The 20,399-nt window shown below is 45.1% G+C and overlaps 1 protein-coding gene across 1 annotated transcript; it reads right to left on the bottom strand.

Moving 5' to 3' along the window:
- Positions 1-619: 619 nt before the first annotated feature.
- hivep3b (HIVEP zinc finger 3b) lies at positions 620-19,089 on the bottom strand. The gene is made up of 9 exons (XM_020608435.1): positions 19,013-19,089; positions 10,836-13,191; positions 10,232-10,518; positions 7,930-9,969; positions 7,084-7,223; positions 3,040-3,215; positions 2,775-2,876; positions 1,377-2,038; positions 620-1,213 (listed from the first exon to the last, which is right to left on the bottom strand). The coding sequence occupies exons 2-9, from the start codon at positions 12,838-12,840 to the stop codon at positions 620-622; spliced, it is 6,006 nt and encodes a 2,001-aa protein (XP_020464091.1). The 5' UTR covers positions 12,841-13,191; positions 19,013-19,089.
- Between the last annotated feature and the right edge of the window lie 1,310 nt (positions 19,090-20,399).

Here is a 20,399-nt window from a genome sequence, read left to right as displayed (position 1 = left end):
CTGTTGTAATAAAAAATAAAACATCAGTGCATTTTTTTTTTCTGCTGCTCCTTCAGTATCTCTATGATGGCATTAAAGCAACGGCCTTTAGACCAGAAACAATCAAACCACCAAATATTAACCCTCCTGAACAACACAAAAAAAGTGGATATAAAATTTCACAGCCTTCTCTTCAGTCTATCTGTACTATACACCTCGAAACGCAAACCTGGACAGAAAAGGCACAAGTAACTAGAGTTTAAGTAATACTGGACAAAATGTGGACAAACAAAAATGGGATAATTTTTGATTAAAGATTTTGGTCATTTACAAATTTATTCATATTTCTTTTACAATATATGTAATTTATATAAATATTTACAGAAACATTTTCACAAAGAAAAAAGTGCATTTTATAACAAACCTGAATATTGCCAAAGAACAAAACCTTAAGTTAACGATAGTATTGAAAACTGTAAAAAACAAAACAAAAACAAAAAAACAAGGCAATAAAAAAACAAGACTAGTGTAGCAACCAATAAAGCAGAGTGGGACACTTGATGCATCAAGGTGTAGACACTGTTAAGTGCTCTGCTCTGCTCTGGCTGAGTCTTCTTTAGCTTCTCCCTCCACCAGATCACTACCAGATGGTGGCTCCTCTGCCCTGTCCAGTGACACGAGAGGCTACGGGGGCTGCTAGACTGAGGGGTGCGCTTGAAAGACTGTCTCTGATGCAGTGTTCTGTGACCTCAGAAGCAGAACTGTGGGTGTGAGCGAAGCTATGTGAGCTGCCATATTGCTTTGAGTTTGTGGTCTCCAACTCTGGTTTGGAATATGTTAGTGCTGTGTTAAGACCGCACTGCCCTGACTGGCTGGTTCCTGCTGCCTGGTGCTCTGACCAGTGGTCTCCAGGAGTCCTAAGCCCTTGAGATCTGGGGGTCCCGCCCCAGTATGATTCAAACTTGGCCAATGACGGCCCTTCCATAGAGGGAGATGTTGGGGACGAGGGGGTGGTAGGGTGGGACCTCGGTCTGGCCTGTACCATTTGGATTCCACCAATAGGGATCATCAGATAGGGAACCTTGGCTTGTTGTGAGTGCAGGGGAAGGTGGCTGAAAAGGTTGTCTGTTGTTTGGTGGCTGGGATAACCCTCACAGGTAGAAAAGCGAAAAGCAGATGGAAATAAGCTTGCTTCTTGCCATGTTGGCCCTTCACTCACTGTACCACCTTTCTCCTGTAGAGGGGGCAAAGACATCATCATTACATTTTTATGGCCTTATTCTGCCAGGACAAAAGGTACTGCACTCTGACAAAGAAGGAGTGAAGAGAAAAACCACTGTGGTAGGTAGCTCTTTCTCAGTTAAAATGTCCAGACACAGATCTATAATAAAACTCACCAGTTTGACACGACTACCCATTTTACCGGGGCTCTCCCAAGGCAGGTATCCAGCAGTCCTGTGCTGTAACCTGAGTGGGGAGGGAGGGGTCCGAGACTGTGATGACCGGTAGCAGCTAGGTGAAATGGGGCGAAGAGGAGATAGCGGTCTAATAGGAGATGGTCCTCTTTCAGGAGAGGGTGAGACATGTCGACCGGGTGAGGAGAGCTCGGTCCGGGGGGAAAGGCTTTGGATGGATGAGGACAGCTCCAGACGGGGGGAGAGGCTACGGCTGGGGGAGCAGCTCTCACTGCTGGGGGAGAAAGCTCTTGGTGATGCCTTCCAGCCTCGCCGGGAGAACAGCGCCCTCCTGCTGCTTGGCGAGGCAGCTCGCCCGCTGGGCCAAACTCCTCTCAGAGAGCGCTCCTGTCCAGGGCTGAGACTGGTACCTGGGGGCTCAGGGTCAGGGGCGCCTTGTTGAGAGTGCCTACTGCAGCTGGAACGTCCTCCTGTTGATGGGTGGGTGTCCGATGAACAAGATGAGGGTGGGTCATAATGGGATGCAGATTCTTCTTCCTCCTCCTCATCATCATCATTGTCGTCATCGTCCTCAGATTCTTCCACATCAGAAAACTGATGCTCCTCTCGTTCCTCTGAGCCACACACACGTTCATCACTTCCGGCTATTTTTGCAGAAACAAAAAACACAAGTTACATCTGTTTACATCCACATTATAAACTCTCAAACTGCTGTTCTGAATGTACAAAGCTGTGCCAAAAGTCCCCACATTAAGAGACAAGAAAACACATTAACAGAACAATGTATAGGAACAAGCACAAAGGATTAGGATCGTATCTATCTGACAAACCTCACCCTCCACCTATCAAACCCATGTTATAAATAGGCTGAGGATGAAAAGGCCGGAATTTAATTGAATAGCACCATGCCTCTATTCACAAACTATCTCAACAGCCTTGTGAATGGAAAGACAGCTTAAATGGCGTACCCTTGACTATGATGAGTGCAGCCTGTCAGCAAGAAAGAGATGGTGAGGGGAGGCACAGTAGAGGCAGTTGTGAGGTGGCTGGCTTTGAGGCTCATTTGTGGCTTTGACTTTGATATGCCAACAGCAACACATCCTTGATATCAAGGTATACCTGCCAGACCGCTGCAGCTACATCAGGAGACTGTGGCACGCTCCCTATTCTTCATTTATTTATCTTATACAGTTTCATATTTCTTAGGCATGTTCTATTCTCCCCTACAGGGAGGAGAAAAGAACATGGTTGCATAAGATGTCAGTGCTGAGCACCTACCATTCTTCACAGGCATAACTTCATCCAGCTGTATACCAATATTTCTCTGCAGTGGAGGGGAAATACAATGCCTGAAATTCCTCCCCATTCCCTCTTAAGTACCTGTTTCCTCACTCTCTGGCTCATCCAGCGATGACTCAGATACTCCCATAGCCTGGCATTTTTTCCCATGAGCTTTTGACTTCATGTGTTTAGTAAGGTTTCCTAGGAAGGACCCAAAAATAGCACATTAAAATTACCCTCAATTCACACATGGAAACGGGAAACGAGGATCTTTGAACAAACAAAGGTGATCACTGACTAAAGTAATAATGACAAATTAGCAATACAAATCATATTTTAAGTGACTTGTGAATTGTAACCTTGCCTTTGGTTTTGAAGGCAAAGTTGCAGTGTTTGCAAACGTACGGACGGACATCAGTGTGTGTTCGGATGTGCTTTTTTAGCATGCTGGGCTTCTTACAGCGGATGCCACATTCTCCACATATGTACTTTCCCCTGCCACGACCTCGCACATAAACATACTCTTCATTGGACTTATACCTAAGGGAGCGAAGAAAGAAACAGAATGATGAGGATCTGGTTGCCACACATCACAAAATAGGATCCCTTTAATAATGATCACTGATTTAAATGAATGATCAAACTCAGTAGCTGAATGCACAAATAATTAGCTTCTTCTATTTCTTCTTCTTCACATTCAGCTTAATTACTATAAAATGAAGTGCATTTTGCCCAGTGGAGGGAAACAGAACAAGCGGAAGAGACAACAGACATATTCTGCCTTTCTAAATTTGTTAACATTTCAGCTTTATCTTGGTCTCCACCAAGTCCTTGGAAAAATATCTGTCTCTTTAAACGCTCCTCTATGTTCACCAGTAAGTTACTGTTGGACTGTCTGGTGTTTGTTGCTGGGCAGGTTGCATACAGTGGTTTTAGAGAATGTTTTCCCTGAAAACAACAATGAAGCTGCTGGTAACAAAATTGATGACTGTGGAATATGCAGGCTGAAAAACCCTAAGCAATGAGCTAAAAGACACTAAAACACTCAGTTTGGTGCAAATTTTCTCTGGCTTTGTTGCTACAAGAGACCTCTTTCATGTTAACTTGTTCTAATAAAAAATATTGAATGGTGTAGCTTTAATAATGAGGAATGTGAATGTGGGTTTGTGTGTAGCATACAAGAGAATCCAGGAAACAAAGCTCTTTTTATTAAAGCGGGTTGGGGAAGCCCTACGAAACCCAGCAGCACCGAGTCCCTGGGCCGTTCCCTCCACTGCAACCTGGGCACACAGAGAGTACTAGCTGTTCTGCAGCGATCAGGCGGCTCTGCCAACAACAGCAGCAGCTAAAGAGAGGGGAAGGGAAGCCTAGCTGTGGCCAACACCCTAAAATAGACACTATATTTAAAAATCGAGCAACACTTTTAGGTCTAGTCTATAAAAACATTGTTTTTACACAGTCTTGATGTTTACCCAAAAGGCTATTTGTGGACACTGTGGACCACAGATGTTTTATATTTGAATGAACTGTCCTCTATGAAAACTGCTCTCACTACTCATAGAGAGGTGTACAATCCATCCTGAACTGTAAATATCCAATGTTTGCTGTGTGTTTAATTACAGAATGTGCACTGCATCTACAAGAACTGCTATATAGCAGAAGCAACAACAGGAGATAATAAATTGTCTCATAACTGTGAACTGTAAAACAGCCTCAACGGTAGATTTATGTTGTCTTCTGTCAGGAGCTGGCCACTGTTTACTGGCATGTATTTTTGCCACAGCTAAAAATATCCACCCACATCTCAGGGAAAACAAGGCAAAAACTGCACTTCTCACATTAGAGCATTTAATCAGCAGCATATCTCTTGATAAACTCAAAGGACAATCTGTGCCTGCTTGTACTGCAGCTCTACGGCCACCATGGCAGACTGGTGGGGAGAATGCCACTTCCGATCAGAGTGCTATTGATTGATAAGGCCAATGACTTTCAAAGCAGCAACAGCAGTATAATGGTAAACAACAATACTCCTGCTGATGAATCATACATCAGTTACAGTTTGGAGTTTTACACAACTAATTGTCCTGACACATACTGCAAAGTCTGCTCACAGGAACGACAATGCCCAAATCTGCAATATTAATCACTTCTAACATGGAAAGCAATATGTACATTTTAACAGAACCCAGGAGACAGTTCAGCTTGTGCTCACTAAGATGGATTAAAGCCAATGTTCCAAAGAGTTTTGTTGCCACCAAGATGGAGCTAAGCTCTGCTTGTTTGATTGCTATTATTAAGAAAAAGCTGCCTTGATCCCATGTCTGTTGCTTTAGCTGTGACAGTGATAAACTCTAGAGATCTCTACACTCCTCTCTCTTAAAGGAATGTCGGAAATTGGATCAGGATGAACTCATACAGGTCACTGAAACATAAAGTTGCATAATGTATGTTCATTTAAAAAAAGTGTTGTTTGCTCTCCAGAACAAACTTAGTGGCAAGTGCTGACAAAAGGGTTGGAGATGATGAGTCTTAACAAAGTCAGGGTACAAAACATTCAGTAGTGTTAAAGAGTGAGTAGCTGTGCTTGTCCGCATGCATGGAGAAAAAAACTGCAGGGCATGAGGGGGTGCACAGAGGAGACAGGGGATGCTGAGAAGGAATGAAAAGAAAATAATCCATGGGTAAGTAAATTTGGAAGAGCTGCCAGAGTGAAACAGGCAGCATGAATAGAGGAAGATGAGTGATATGATGGAGACAGATGAGGGGAGGGAGGGAGAGAACTGCAGGCTGTTTATGGAGGAAAATGCACTTCCTGAATGTTTGTAATGTGTGGCTGCAATTGATAAAGACGGGTAATTAGTGCCTTATCTACTGCTAAGCAGACCACTCCTTCACACTCAATCTGTGTGCACATAAACACAAGACACAGGCCATAATGTGCAAGTGTTGACACATGAATACACACACACAAACAAGCAACATCCATCCAACCATTATCTATACCACTTATCCTGATGAGGGTCACCCAGGGGGGGCTGGAGCCAATCCCATCTGACATTGGACGAGAGGCGGGGTACACCCTGGACAGGTCGCCAGTCTATCACAGGGCTCAAACAAGCAACAGTGCTCTCTAAAAATCTGTAATATCGCCTCTGTAATAACATTCTGAAATATTTTTCATGTCCATCAAAAGGAAACCCAATGTGTTCTAAAAGTCTCATTAGTTCAATGAAAGATGTTTCTTATCCCCACCTTGCTGTCACCGTTCCTTCCTCTCCATTTTATTCTCATCTATTCATACCATTGACTCAGTGTGAACAGGTTTATATAGAATCAGCTGCCGGGGGAAACTTTCAGCGCTAAACACAGTAAACCTTGGAAAGTCGGCAGGCTTCATCGGAAAACATCACATTTATGAAAAGCACACATATTATATGAATGCACCGTACAGGTTTGAAGACAAACACATGCACACATTGCATACCAGCACGACAATCCGGACTATGACCACTTGCTTCATACTGTGCATCTGTGTACTCTCTATAACTTATATAACTGTAACAGCAAGCATTAATGAGTCTCACAAAGTGGAGCTGGAGACAACCTTTTACACATACACACACACACACACACACACACACACACACACACTGCTCTCTCTTCAAATTAACACTTCTAAAACACAGACATCCTCGCCAGCAGTAAAAGGAAAAAGCTTGGCTACAGGTACAAAGTCCCTGTGGGCTGCACCATCTCCCCATCTGCTCCTGTACTTCTCTGAGCACTCCTGTCAGCTCTCATAGTTGCTGTTTTGCTGTCATCAAGCGTTGGTTTGTGACACAAAAACAGATTACTTGTGAAATGAGGCACTGCCATTATTAGGAAATAATGAATTTTGAATTTAAACATGAACATTTTAACAGTATCATGGCATATTCACTTTGTGCTGCACGTTCTATGACAGTTGGTGCAGTCTGAACTCCCGGGGCTGCTCTACAAAGTGGCATCGCTAGCAGTAGACTGCTACATTTTAAAGGCTCAGTGTTTTTACCAGTCTTGGTAGCTGCACCTGGCTGCTAATATTTTGCCAGTTAGCTAGGCTATCTGTCTTTGTCTGGTCTAGATATGAGGATAATACGTCATTGTACAGTTTGGGAAATTGAGAAACACAAGCAGGCTAAACAGACTTTTGTTAGTTCAAGCAGTGGTCAGCAGTGATTGGTTGTGCCCACAGAGGTCAGCCTAACTAGAGCCAACAAATTTGAACTTTTGATGCACCCTGCACTACACTGCGCACCACAGACGTCCGCACAGAGTCTCCACAGTGCACCGCTTACACAACAATAGTGCATGCAGCAGCTGCTTTATTGCAATAATGTGAATATGGCTTCACTCTTGTAGTTCTTACCCCCCTTCAAAAATGCGAACACGAGTCTCGCTCAGCTTGGAGGTGGAGGGCCCTTTTTCTCTCATCTCTTTATTCTCTTCCTTTTCAGGCTGCTGCTGATCCTTTACTTCAGTGAGGGTGCTGGGTGGGGTGGCATGTACCTACACTCAAGAGACGCAGAAGAATTCAAAACAATTTAAAATAAAATACAAGCAGTAAAATAAAATGTTAAAATAAACTGATTTAGAGTATTCCACTGATGTACTACAGCACTGCACTTGTTTAACATTGCTTGACTCACTGTGAACAGTAAAAAAAAAAAAAAGAAGACCACAGAGCACAACAAGAGATACCGTCTACGTTGTTACACACATGCCTTCTCCTTGTCAAAACATGGTGCTTACAGTACATGATCCACAATGCAACTTGACCTCTGGCAAGTTGGGTCTGTTATGTTAGTAATAGCTAAAGAGGCCTCGAGCTGCTAGCCTAGAGCAGAGATGAGGAGCAGGCTTCAGTGGTCTGGGAAGATCACTTGTCTCTAGCTCCACACACTTGTTGTCAGACTCTTGTAGCCCCAGTTGACATTGACTCAAGTGACATCAGTTGAGGTAATTAATCAGATTCTATGCAGTGCCCTCTGGAGCACATAAGGCTTCATAAAACATTTTCATACATTCAATACTACTCAAGACCTGTGAATGGACTTTGATGGATGAAACTGGTGGAGTTATATGTAAAGCCTACAGATTTGTTAAAAAGATAATAGTGAGCTATTAGGGAGAAGTTTAGAGACTCCTTAACAGAAGGGTCTACATCAACTCATAATACATAAATTCAGGAAGTGTATACTGTGGTTATATTTACCTCAGACACACACGGGGTCTTGCTACTGGCAAGAATCAATTTTTCGGCTGGAGTTGGGGCTGTGGCCATGGTGTAGGTCTCTGAACTGTGCTTTTGTTTGGAACACAGCAGAGACAACACCACCTTAGTGCTGAGGCCCGGCAAGTTGGGGTTGTGAGCGCTGACACTCCAGGTAGAATAAACAGAGGTGCGAGGGTCCCTCTGGGCAGATGGGTTGGGTTTGACATAGTTCAGATAGCACCAGTTGACTGAGGTAGAGGTGTGGAGGCTGGGGTATGAAGGGGTGCTTGGTCTCTCCACCCCCTCCTCCACAACTGGCACCTCTTCATTTTTTTGACTAGTCTTCTTGGTTGACTCCTTCTTCCTCTCCTCCTTTTCCTCCCTGTTAAGTTTCCTTGGTACTTGCTCCTGGTCCCCCTCCACTTTCACACTTGTCACTGCCACCCTCTCTGGCTGTTTCTTCTCTCCCTCTTCCAGTTTTCTCCCAGTGGCTCTACTTTCCTCTTCCTCTCTTGCCTTCTGTTCTGCATCCTCCTCCTCTTCTCCTGACTTATGTTGCTCCCCCTCCTCTTCCTCTTTGACCCTTTTTTGGTGACGCTGTGCCTCTGTGCTGAGTTCCAGACTGGCTGCAGGAGAAAGCATTCGCTTACTACCCCCAGCCCCTAGTGGACCATATCCCTCCCCAGATCCCGAGGCCAGTTCTGCAGGCAGAGACAGGGGAAGAAGGCCCCTGATTTCTGGGGAGGGGACCTTCAAGTAGGACCTTTGCAGCTTTTCCTGCCCCACCTGGCCCATGATGACCATAGCTGTGCAAGGAATGGATTCCTGTGAGCTGGTGGAGACCAGTATCTGGGACAAGGTGGTATACATGGCACTGGCATAGGTAGGTATATGTGTCTGGAGACGAACTGGGACCACAAGGGACACTACTGGTGTAAGCTGTGCCAGGCATGTGGCAATGACAGGGCGTGGATGCTGATAGGAGACTGTAACAAGGGACTGATGGGTAAGGGCAGAAGAAGTGTAAGAGGTGGAGGGTCTGGTCTCTGTAATGGAAGGGGAGGGAAAATGCGTGGCAATTCTTGGAGGAACAGGCAAGTATAGAGCCGGCCTAGTTCTAGTCCTAGAAGAGAACTGGAGTGGAACTAGAGCAGGAAGCTGATGGAGCGGTAGTCCCAGCTGTTCTGCCATGTGAAAATGTGCTGGGTGTATCTGCATATGTGGAGGTGCTGTCTGTGAATGTAAGAAGGTTCTGTGGACGATCTGAGTGGACAGTACTTCAGAGATGGCTGTGGTGACAGGCAGTAGCTGTGATAATGATACTGGGGGGAATGTTTGCTGGCCTCTGTGCTGCAAAGGGAGCACATCCTGAGAGGGTGGGAAGATTTGTGGTTGTAACAGCTGCAAGGCTTTTCCTGTGGCTTCTGGGCTGACCTGGGAACTTGATTCGGTCGTGTAGAGAGAGGGAGGGATGGAGTGGGAAGGCCCAGGCGTTGGGCTCTCTGCTCTGGAAAACTGACTCATGCTGGTCCCCTCCTCCTGTTCTGGTTCTCCTAAGGTGGCATGTTTCACAAGAAGACACTTCCGCCTTTCTTTCCAGGAGGATGTAGACTGCTGAGTGGATAGCGACCCATAGTCAAAGGACTTACTTCTGGTCTCTGAGATCTGCTCTGTTTGTTGGGCACTGGCTGGGGCCTGCTCTGAGGCTGAGCGCCTCATCTCCTTGTGGCTTTGGTGGTGTTGATGGGAAGGGGATGGCACCATCAACATCTGTGAGCTTTGGCTACTGGCGACCCAGATGGCAGGCTCTGATCTTGCTGTGTCCTCAAAAGAAGTAGAAAGACCTGAAGTGTGGGAGATGTTGCTCTCTTGACTGGGGCTACGAGGCAGAGACACAGACTCAAAGCTGGACTCCCCAGAGGACTGGGCTGCTTCTGCCAGGCGGAGTCTCTTCTTCTTTGGTGGCAGCTTCTCTGCAGGGAGCTGGGCCAGAGTCTGGCTACGCTGAGGCCACTGGAACTCTTCTGCTCTCTCTGTCTCCTAGGATAGATAAATAGTTTATTACCTTCCTAAGTTGTTACATCCTCTGTAAGAAGAGGGGACATTGACTACTCACCTTCTTAAATTTTTATTAGGATGCTAAATAAAAAAGGAAAATACCCTTTAATCAATGCTTATTTCACAAATATATCACCCAAAGCCAGCAACGATTTAGCACGCTTGTTTTTGAGGGGAGGCAGAAGAACACTGTAAAAAACAAACAAAAACATATAGCCAAATACTCCTTTAAATAACCATGTACCTTGGATGAGGATGCTGTGACTGGTGGTGACACAGATGGCATGTCAGCATCAGGTTCCACAGTAACAAGGATCTCTGGCACTTGAATGTTTGGCTGGCGGATGAGGCGAGATGTAGAGGGTGATGGTTTTGGCTCGGGTTGCTGTGTTTGCTGACCCTCTCTGAGGTCTGGTCCCTGACTTTCCATGGATACACTGTCTTGCTTCTCAAAAGAGCTTGTGTGTTGGATGACAGACACACCCTTTCTGTCCTGCTGCTGTTGTTTTGGCTCAGTCTGTGAACAAACACCTAGAAACATACAGCAGAAACACATTAACTACCATTATATTATACTGGCACCTGCTTTTGAATGATGACGATTAACTGTTTGTGCATTTTTTCCCCTTATCTTGTGTGTTATTTCACACTGTAGTTTTCCTTTGTGTGTTTTTTTTTCTTGCTTTATATCACTGATGTAAATCAACTCATTGTGTATATCTTTTCCTTAGCTACTTGGGCTTCTCTGATGTTAACATAGGATAATGGGTTTGTAAGAAAACAAACTTAATGTTCACACAGGATAATGTTACAATTTTATCAGCTACTGCAGAGATACATAAACAAACCTGAGATGGCCTGGCTGTGTTCTGGTCTGCTTGCCACTGGAATGCGCCCTGCAGTGCTTTCTGACATGGCTGCAGACCCAGGGCTGGGAGGGTCCTCCTCCAGGCTCTCCTCTTTCCTCCTCTTCCTCACAGCCATGGCCAGTGCTCGGAACTTATAGTGCATCATCATCTGGGGGCGATCCTCCCTGCATGTTTTACTTGCATCCCTGCTCTGTTCTTCCATTGTTTGTTGTACTGGGCAGATGCCTCTGTGGGCCTCATAGTCTTCACTAAGTTGGAAGCGAGCCCCACATGCTACACATTCAAACAGGCTGAGACTCTTTTGCTGTTGTTGTTGCAGTGGCTGCCTGGCTGGTTCGCTGGCTCTAGCTGAGGAGGAGGTGGAGGGACTGGCCACCTCCAGCATTGCCTCGGCTCCCAGGGGAACCTCTATGGCAGGCTGGCGCCTCAGCATACGCTGGGCATGGCCATCCCTCATCTCTGCGACCACCGCTTGCTGCTCATCAAATGACTGGCAAAGACGGTAACCCTTGGGAGATATGTTGCCAGAGGTAGAGGGCTCTAATTGGCTGGTAGATGATGGCATTGAGAAGCTTCTAAGCAGAGGTACTGATGACAGTTCCTGGGTACCTGGTGGATCTGCCTCAGGATTGTGAAGGTGCCTAAAACTGCTGGAGCCAGGGGCTTCTCCTTTGGGATCAAATGTGTATGGATCTTTAGGGGTGGTAAATTTAGGTGATTCTGTGCTGCTCTTCCTAGACAGGGAGGAGCGTCGGGGCTTTACACTGTCAATCTCACTGGTGTCTACTACTGCTTCATTGATAGTGATGAGCTTTGTAATGTGTTCTATTACTTGGGTTTTGGGTACAGCGAAGGGAATGCTCTTCTCCTCTGTTCCAGAGGAAAGTGAAGAATGCGGCTGCTGCTGGTGGGGACTGCGCTGTTGCCCTCCCAGCCTTCCATATTTCCCTAGAATAATTTCTGCGTAGGTTTTGGCACTAGCACTGGGAGGGCTAACCTGAGACAGGTCAGTACTGCCTGATCCAGAGTAGTAGCCAGACTCTGTGCTGCCTTTGCTGCCAGGGCCTAGAGAAGAAGAAGAGGTGGAGAGGGAGGATAGGGAAGAAGGAGGGTCATCTGGAGAAGCCACAGGGCCACGTTTCCTTTCACTAAGCCTCAGTGCAAGCCTTTGCTTGACAGCCTGGGAATCTTCAGGCCTCTGGCTCTCCTCGGAGCCTCCCAGCAGCTCCTTAGCACCTTTCCTCTTTAGGCCCAACATCTCCTTAGAGGAGGATTTTCTGTGTTGGCCTGTCTCTTCTTCAGACTCAGTGCTTTCTCCCTCTGTGTGTTCTTCAGGGTCTTCTCCAATGCCACTGCCCTCAGGCCCACTCAAACTGGGCTCATCACGACAGGATGCCAGACCTGCTTTAATGCGATGGGCATGGGACTTGCGATGCTTATACAGGTTGCTTTTGGTCTTGAAAGAAAAGCCACAGGGGTCACAAGGGAAGGGTCTTTCTCCTGTATGGGAACGAATGTGTTTCTGAAGAACGCTTGGCTTGGCACATGGACGGCCACAGTAAGTGCACACATATTTCCCTGGTTTGGGGGGTTTTTTCTCTCCCTTTCTGGTTGAGCTGACCCCTTCTAAGCCCTCTTGGCTGGGCTGAGACGGGACCCTGTGACCATGCTCACCCCGGGTGGAGGAAGTGGAGGGAAGGGTTGATGAGGAAGCTGCAGAGAAGAAGCTGCCTCCTGAGGGACCTGGGTTGTCTGATTGCTGCCATGCTACTGCTTGCTGCTGCTGTAACCGAAGCAGAAGGTCAGTGCGTCTTGGCTGGCGACTCTGCAGACGGCCTACAGCTCTGTGTACAGGACGAGGATTAGGAGGCTGCTGTGACTGCTGAGGTGGACAAGATTCTAGTGAGGATTCAGATGTCACATGCTGCTGCTCTTGCCTTCCAGAGCGATCCCCATCAGTCGGACAACTGGGCTCAGCCTCCATAGAGTGGGGAGGAGGCCTCACAGACACACAAGGAAGGGCTCTTGGAGCCTCATGGCGATAACCGCATGGCAGCAGAAAGGTCAGAGGCAGGGGAACATCAACAGACTGAGTTCTAAATCAAAACAAAGGGCCTTTGTCAGTCTGGGCCAAAAGTAATTCAAGAAGACCAAATGAGGCATCATTGAAAGGTGCCCTGGAGCTGCATGGATGCAGATTAACATGGATCATCTCGCTGTTCAAAGCAGCTCTGCTTCTGTCCAGCCTCAACCATTCTAAGAGGCCTCCCAAGGTCTTCTCTGCATCTCCTTCGCTGGTTGTCAACAGTATATTGCGTTCAGCCTCTGAATGGGTCTAAAGAAACAGAGAAAAAACAAAGAAGAACTGAGTTACAAAAGTTGAAACATATTAATACATGTATTCTCTAAGAAAGGATTTGTCACAAAGAGCTATGGCAAAGTGCTGTAAAAATATCCCCTAGTTCTCATTTTACAGAGAGGTAATAAACCATAAAGCTCATCATACCGAAACAGAAGCCACACATGACCCTGTGAAGATGACTTAGGCTTCTTGACAAAATGAGTTTCCATAATGAGTTACGATAATGTTGGTGGAGTAGAAGGCCAAAATCATTAGTGTTCTATTATCAAACTCCCTATTAGTGACTGTAGCCACATGTCATACAGTGACAAATAAGGTTACAGTGCTTGGTGTAGTGTTGAGTGGGGTAAATGCTGTAATGAGAACATTTGCAAAGTAGTTATAGCAGCAACATGTTATTGTTCTCATCTTTCCTTGTTTCAACTCTTCATAAACACAGTGATTCAGGGGACAAAGACACATCTATTGTAAATCTATTAAGAAATGTTTGGCCAAGATGTTCTGTTACTGTATCACTTTCAAAAAAGCACATTGGGCTAAGCACACAGGCATATAGTATGTGTAGAATATGTCTGCACACTGTGCAGTACTGTAACATCTGTGAATCTCTTTAAAATTCAGATAAAATCAAAACCTCCCTTCAAATCAAGGCTTCTACTCGAAGCAGACATATCATATTCAATTTTGGCCAGTGGATGACCCACTCTGCAGGAGAAAGAGCACTGCAGGGCCAGCCAGGCAATATCCACCACACAGGCACCAACAGAGGAGACCACAGTGTCAGGGCAAGGAGTCAGAACAAATGTTTGAAATATAGGCCATGTTCATCTGATCTGGCACTAAAGCTAATGAGGGTTATTGGAGGGGGCTGCTTTCTAGCCGATAAGAAGACTCGACAGCAACTGGGTTTCAGCCTATGTCCCTCACACTCTGCTGTTATAGCCACCAGGGTGCAGTATTTATAAGGAACCAAGTGTGGTTGCTTGTCACAGAGCCTACTGTGAAAGAATACTCTGAAACTTTTAATCAAGACAGATCTATTGTAATATTTCCCACTGATTCTGTGTTTATGTGAAGTCAAGCACAGCCAATCATGATGACTACAATGAAATCTCTGCTTTTATCAGAATGTGTATACTGCAGTATTTCCCTCTTACTACAAACCCTGCACTCTGTCTCAACTCGAGACAAGGGATACTTGTATCGCAGCCAATCAAAACATATTCTGGGAATGGTGGGGGCCAATCATAACATTTTCACTAAGCAGTCATGCCCAACCTCTGACAGCAAAGGCTCCTAAGACAATGACACTACTTGCAACCTCTGGAGATCAATGCTCACATAAGAGAGTGTATGCTCTCGTCACAGAAGTAGATGCCATGTCTAGACAGTGTGCACCACCTCAGACAGCTGAGAACATACCAAGAAAGAAGATACCAAAGGAGAGTGGTTTCTAAGGCTTTGCACTGATGCAGAGCAAATGCAAAAACTGACTCTCACCAGGTGAAAGACAGAAAATGTACAGATGTTTGATAATATTAGAGATATGCATTTGGAATAAGAGTAAAAAAGTGTGCAAGAAGAGGTGAAGAAAAGACTGAATCAGTGATCCAGTGGCTGAATAAACAGGCCCAACAGAAGACTGCAGCTTAAGGTGCCAGTGATGGCAAGGCAGCACTGACAGTTGTTTTTTTTTTTTTTTAATGAGCCACACACTTGCTCTCTCCATAGGTTATAAAGAGAACTCTGCCCAGTCAGCCTTCATTAGAGCCAGTTTACAGTTGGGGAAAAAAGAAACAGAATCACTCTTCCTTCTTGGAAACAACTTGATAGATTCTCAGCTCCACCTCCACATTCCCCCACATCTTCTGAGGGCCGATCATATGTTTAGTGTTTTTTTTTTTCAAGCAGGCTGCCGCTTTGATTACAGCACACTTTTACCATAAACACTAAGTAATTAGGCAACATAAATTGAATCAACACCATTAAAATTCACTTCCACTTTCACAGCTCAGGAAGGCTAGGGCTGCCACCCAATAGTTGAATAGTCGAGTCATTAGTTGAGAGACCTGTCAGTTGACTGAGACTCTTCCAATCAAGCTTTTGTTTTTATTTCACTATATTTAATTTTTTGTCAGCCAGTGTGCATTACAAAAAAAATGTAGCCCCAGCTGGTAGTTTGTCATCTTCCTCTCCTCATTTTGGTGTGCCAAGCAGCAATCTGCTCAGTACTTCCCGCTGTGATCGGGGGATGAGACCTGTCAGTTGACTGAGACTCTTCCAATCAAGCTTTTGTTTTTATTTCACTATATTTAATTTTTTGTCAGCCAGTGTGCATTACAAAAAAAATGTAGCCCCAGCTGGTAGTTTGTCATCTTCCTCTCCTCATTTTGGTGTGCCAAGCAGCAATCTGCTCAGTACTTCCCGCTGTGATCGGGGGATGGGGATACCCACTTCAACGGTGACACTGACACTGTCCGATACATGGATGTACATTAAGGTCAGATAAAAGGGAAGGAAGTACAGTAGAGGAAAAGGGTAAAGATGGGTACCAAGCAAGTGGGTCTGGATGGATGATACTGTGCATAGACAACAGCGGGACTAAGCAGGAAGGAAAGTGCAACAAGCAAGACAAACTGTCTTTCTCAACCCCCTTGTAACAAATGTCTCTGTTTATATAATTGGTTATCAAAGTATAAGTTTAATGATCATTGGTTTAGCTGTTGATGCAGCCCTTAAACAGGGAAATTGAAAGATTTTAAGGGTGGGAAGAGTATGCTTACATTATTCATGGAGGTTTAGACTTCCAGCTCTGAGCAGGGAAGCACACAGTCAGGGCCTTGCCAGGAAGATGAGGGAATGGAACACCTGAGTCTAGCCTACATTAAGCCAAAATACACACATACATACAGCACACATACAGCGTACAGCAATATTTTCCCTAGAGCATTACTCATGAATACATAGCAACCCTAAATCCTCTCTAACAGATCTGTCCAGCCAAACAGCTGCAGCGTCCTAAGGTGACATACCCAGGTTTGACTCAGTCATCTTGTTGTTTAACTAGGGGGTTTTCCTTTGTCATCATCCTCATTCCACATGGATGAGTGGTCATTAATGATGTCTGGTACATACAATGGGCTTATTATATATCCAACAGACCTTCAGAAATCAGTTGCTTATGGGTGAGAATTATATTATAATGATAAGACTTCAGGTAAAACCCACAGGCCTTGTAATTTTGTCTAACCTTACTGATGGAGGCAGCGGCATTTTTTACTCTGCTCTATTTTTAGGCAGAGATGCGAGCAGGAAGCCACTGATGCAGCTGTTACACAGTGCTATGCTTTTTTGATTGGAGGTGTTAGAGCAAAACAACAGCGCTAACAGTAGTAGCAGTTTGCCAAACAATAAGCTAGGTCTCACTAGGTTTTCCATCTTCACAACATCTTGAACCAATGTACGATAATTCATAAAACAGTCTGATGGTGTATGCAGTGATTAGTTCTGCGAACTAGTTTCTTGTGTCTGCGTCTAACCTGTGATTAATGTCTGGTCCACAGAGAGAAGATGGGAGAATGAGTGAGGAATGTAAGAGAAATATATGTGTGTGTGTGCGTACATGCAAAGGAGCTTTGTCAGCAGAAACAGGCACTGATGCAGGTACCCAAGGGAGCCTTGATACACAGAAGAGCTCACACGCCATCTCTTTCACACACATACTGTCACCCAGTGTCTCCTTCTATTATTTCTGCTGTTTCTATTACTGTAAGTTCAGCAGTTAGACTTCTAAAACTGTAAATGGCATTAATAAACATATTTAGATCAACTACTTTTTAGTAAGAGGTGTAGGAGCTGTGCAGCAGTGTTACAGTTTAAACTTCATTATCATGCACAGGAGAGTATTGCCAGCAAAGCTTGTGTTCATTTCCTCATCAATACCCAGATGTATTCATGCAGCTGGTAATGATGGATAAAAATATGAGCTAAACATTAAATTACCTTGGGGCTTGGGAACAGATAAACCCTCTTAAGTGCTTTTTAAAAAAATCTCCTGTCATACTATAGCCCCCTCCACAAACACACACAAACTGTCTCTCCCCATCCTCTCTTACTGGCAGCAGCCTGGTGCAGGTTCCCATGGAAACCAGCCTACTCTGAGCATCGGCAGATGGAGAGGGAGCTGGAGGTCTAAATTTATCTCCCAGCATCCTCTCTGACTATAGAGGCACAGTGGCAGCAGGAAGTGAGGGGGGGAAATGCTTGGCCTTCCATGCATTGACAAGTTGGCATGACCCTTGACATCTAGCCTCTGTGAGTGATGAGGGGTTGTTGTCACAGCGGCAGACGGATACATACAGTACTAGCTTGAACGACACAACTCAGTGCAACAATACAACATTTGACACTGTACAAGAGGTTCTGCAGCATTACCTAAATACATGGAAAGTTAGTTCACAGTGCTTCTCGTAACTGTCAAACTCAGGGCCCAACACTTAGACAGTAACACTTATCAATCACAGAACCGCAGGAAGAAAATGTTTGATTTGGTAAATTACTTTTAAAGACAATCCCAGAGGACAGAACCAGAGGCGTCAAAAACCTCTGAGGCCAAGACTCACGCTCACCCAGGAATATCACTGATGTCAGTAAGAGCTGTGCGCTAAGGAGGATGCCGTTTGAAAAAAACACCACATACCAGAGCTCTCAGTCATTCTCCCTCAGCTCTGTGTGGGACGCATTAGGATCGCTGTACCCCTGAGGTAAGAAGAGGTACAGAAGGATTTCACAAGGCTTTGATATGACTGAGGGTTCTCTTTTTGATTAAACACAAGCCACTGAACTGCAGGTAAACGCTGTCCTAAGTCAAACACACACCTCAACCAACGCAAACTTTGACGGTAGGAGAAGATTGCACTGAGAGGTTTCATAATACCCCTCATAGGAGAAAATCTGGTCCTTTGGTGACATAATCAACTGCAAAAAAGAAGCTGACCACAAGGCGGACTAAAATGTGGGCTGCCAGGTTTTCTGTCGTTTTATCTGTGGCCAGGATCTTCATGAATGGAAATCGTTTGGTATTCACTTAGTGTGTTAAGTTTAGATGCAGAGCTCAAAATTTGGCTTAGAAGGCTTTACCTCTGATTGGTAAAGAGCTCTATTGTTAGATCCTCTAGTATGATAAAGAACAAATGCAAAAGAATATACATAAACTTTAGGAGAAAAAAAGGGTGAAGCCTCAGGAAAGATCGACAGAGGAAGGATCTCTATTCCAAGATATATAAAAGGTGTCATATACACAAAGTTCTGCACCGTAAACTAGACTTTTTTCCAACTTTAGTTTAATCAGTGACTTAGAATCAGTGGACCATAATGTCCATACAATTCAGTGGAACCTTTGACATGCTAAAACACTTCAGCTATATTGTCCTTAAACCAGTGAAAAAGCATCTCTGACATTCGCATACAGTAGGAGACTAACTCATATCCACTAATAAAACACTCTGGATGCTAAAGTCCTAAAGTATATTGTACCAAATGGAAATTTTCCAATACAAAACAACTGATTGTAATCGCAGTTGCACAGAACAGGAGTGGCAGCTGCAATAGATAAATGACTCATTTGCTGTAGGTGACAATAAAGTAATAATGAGTGAAAGAAAAGGGGGAAATGATTGAAGACAGAAAGGAAGACAGGTACATCAAAATAAGAGAAGAAGACAGAAAGTGAGGGGAGGGGGGCGCAGAGAGAGTGAGAGAGAGAGAGAGTAAAAACAGACAGAGTTTAGATTACCTGACAGAGCAGTCTGGTCTTCCCCCTCAGAGACGCTTCACAGGCACTGTGAGACAAGCAGGGAGAGCCAGAGACTGAGAGCGGATATGACTGCTTGAGTGGGTGAGTGGGTGTGTTGTCGAGAGAGAGAGAGAAAGAGAGAGAGAGAGAGAGAGAGAGAGAGAGGCTGGGGGTGAGGCAAAAAAGTGATGAAGAGAGAGGGACACCAAATAAATGTTTCCACTGCACAAATGTAAACGAGGAGGGGGAGGAAGATGCAGCAGCAAGAATGAACTATAAGAGACTCTTTTCTGTAGCATCAAAAAAAAAAGCAACACACCAGAGCCTCTAAAACCACAGCAATATCATCAATTGCTGTTTTTTTTGCCAGTGCAACCAAAGTGCATTACAAACCAGGACAGTGAAAACAAAAACCTGTGCCTACACATTCAGGGCAGGAACGCCAGGTGCCATTCATTCTGTATTCACCACACTGCCGACATATTACAAACAGGTCTTACAGGGGGTTTTCCTGTGCAACACAAAGCCCAGGAGGTGATTGCTCGCAATCTCCTTATTAGCAAAGTTATTTTATTTTACTGGTAGATGAAGGGGGGAAAAAAGAGCAGCCTTTTTCCTAACTGACAAAACCTACGCCTACACGAGCAGGTCTCCTTTACATAAACCTTCCATCTCCAGCCAGAGTGCCACTGCGCTGCATCTGTAAATGAATTCCATAGAGGCATTCATTCAAGTAGGCCCCCGCATTACGCAGAATTCTGGCTAGGCCTATCAGCGGTGCAACGTGAGAGAGCGGGAGAGAAACAGAAAGAGAGAATTGAGAATGAACGTAGGTCCTGCTGTTCCACAGAGCTTCGCCTCATTGGCAGAGCACAGGAAGTGTGACTCACACGCTTACACAGCAACAAGCCGGCACACAGAACAAGTGGATGGCTGGGCTACTGATCAGAAGGCAGGCAGAGGGAAGAGAGATCCTCACAGGCCAGCAGCATGCGGTGGCCTGGTGGGACACACAGCCAGGTGACAGGATGAGTCAATGGGAAAAGATGGTCTCCTCCTTCTCTAACTGTTCCATTACATTTCTTTTCTGATTTTCTTTTAAACCTCATATATTATGCACCTGTTTATTTGCTCTTTTTCATCAAAGCTCTCACTTGTGTTTTGCCTCTTATCTTCCCCTGCCCACATGCCCCCTATTCTTTCCCCTCACCGCTCTTATTTTATGTGGTTCCAGTCAATAGGAGTGTTGTTCAGGACTTGGCGATTACCCCTGACTGTGTGGCTACTGGCTGACTGCTGTAGGGGATTGTGTTGGTCTGATGCTGGGCTACTCTCACAGGCTGCTGGCTTCACTGGCCGAGTCACTGTATTGTGTCTGCCTGAATGT

Source organism: Monopterus albus, unplaced genomic scaffold, assembly GCF_001952655.1.
Source record: "Monopterus albus unplaced genomic scaffold, M_albus_1.0 scaffold93.1, whole genome shotgun sequence".
NCBI classification, from domain to species: Eukaryota; Metazoa; Chordata; class Actinopteri; order Synbranchiformes; family Synbranchidae; genus Monopterus; species Monopterus albus.
This window is presented reverse-complemented; position numbering and strand designations above follow the sequence as displayed.

Excerpts from the sequence above, each read along its gene's own strand:
- hivep3b (XM_020608435.1), bottom strand. The coding sequence starts at position 12,840 with ATGGAGGCTGAGCCCAGTTGTCCGACTGATGGGGATCGCTCTGGAAGG. Across the intron at positions 2,039-2,774 it reads GCCAGAGAGTGAGGAAACAG|CCGGAAGTGATGAACGTGTG; the intron begins GTACTTAAGAGG and ends CTGCAAAAATAG. Across the intron at positions 1,214-1,376 it reads TGGGTAGTCGTGTCAAACTG|GAGAAAGGTGGTACAGTGAG; the intron begins GTGAGTTTTATT and ends CCCCCTCTACAG.